Below are 1,017 nucleotides of genomic sequence, written 5' to 3'. Positions count from 1 at the left end.
TAAACTTAAACAGTGTTTTTAGTCCATATATTAAAATTTACAGTATGCTGGCACTTGGTACGAAATTGCTCTCACAAACAACCCATACCAATTGATCAAGCAGTGTGTCCGCAACGAATATACCTTTGGTAAGGATTTTTCTTGGTTACAGACTTTTAGAGATTGCTATAAGACCCATATATTTATATTCTGTTTTCTTTGTGTATTGGTGAAAAACATACATGAAAATATATCCACAGATGGAATTAAGTTCAACGTCAGGTCCACTGGTACTGATGCTAATGGAAACGCAATTACACGTAAGGGACAGGTTCTCCCGAATCCTTTTGGAGAACCTCACCTCTCCGTAGACTACGAAGCATGTAAGTATTCACAAGGAAATTTCGTGTGTAGCAGATATGAAATTAATATGTATAGGTAAGTCATTTGTGTAAATATATGATGTGATTAATGATTCTATTCTCCTCTTTCCAGCCTGGATTGCTCCCTATGTGATTCTGGACACTGACTATGAGAACTTCTCGTGCATCTATAGCTGCTCTGGATATAACTTCGGCTATTATTCCGACTTTGCCTTCATCTTCTCCCGCTCACCAAGTCTCGCTGACAGATATTACAGGCGTTGTGAAGCCGCCTTCATGAACATCGGTGTTGACCCCTCTCGCTTCACGAAGACAACTCAGGGTGGATCCTGCTCCTACAACACTAATTATAGGTCTTGGTAGAAAATCAATAACTTACATATACTGTATATGATTGCCTGTGATGAAATACAAATTGAACGATTCGTATTCTTTCTTTACTCAAAGTAAAATTCTCCAATAGTTATGAATTTAGATGTGTAAGTAATTCGGGAAGTATGCCCGATGGAAAAGGGACATAGAGATAGATAACACAGATCTCGATTAGTTCACATACAGGAGGAAAACAATCCAGATGCCGGCTTTTTTACTCACTTTGGCGCATCTCGGTGTGGAGGCGAGATGATTTGATTGTGAAGATGCACATATGCTAGTC

At 38.9% G+C, this 1,017-nt stretch overlaps 2 protein-coding genes across 2 annotated transcripts in view; one reads left to right on the top strand and one right to left on the bottom strand.

Moving 5' to 3' along the window:
- The window catches only part of LOC119593445 (crustacyanin-C1 subunit-like), a 1,160-nt gene extending 373 nt beyond the window's left edge, over positions 1 to 787 (top strand). The window contains exons 2-4 of the mRNA XM_037942373.1: positions 44 to 128; positions 240 to 362; positions 475 to 787. Coding sequence (XP_037798301.1) covers positions 44 to 128; positions 240 to 362; positions 475 to 725 — 459 coding nt within the window. The 3' untranslated portion in view covers positions 726 to 787. The remainder of the gene's footprint in view (positions 1 to 43; positions 129 to 239; positions 363 to 474) is intronic.
- LOC119593459 (crustacyanin-A2 subunit-like) overlaps positions 1 to 1,017 on the bottom strand; it is a gene marked incomplete in the record, with an annotated part of 29,973 nt that overhangs the window by 5,851 nt on the left and 23,105 nt on the right.

This window comes from Penaeus monodon, chromosome 32 (assembly GCF_015228065.2).
Source record: "Penaeus monodon isolate SGIC_2016 chromosome 32, NSTDA_Pmon_1, whole genome shotgun sequence".
In the NCBI taxonomy this organism is placed as follows: Eukaryota; Metazoa; Arthropoda; class Malacostraca; order Decapoda; family Penaeidae; genus Penaeus; species Penaeus monodon.
The sequence above is the reverse complement of the archived record's forward strand: the minus strand, read 5'-3'. Positions and strand labels throughout refer to the sequence as shown.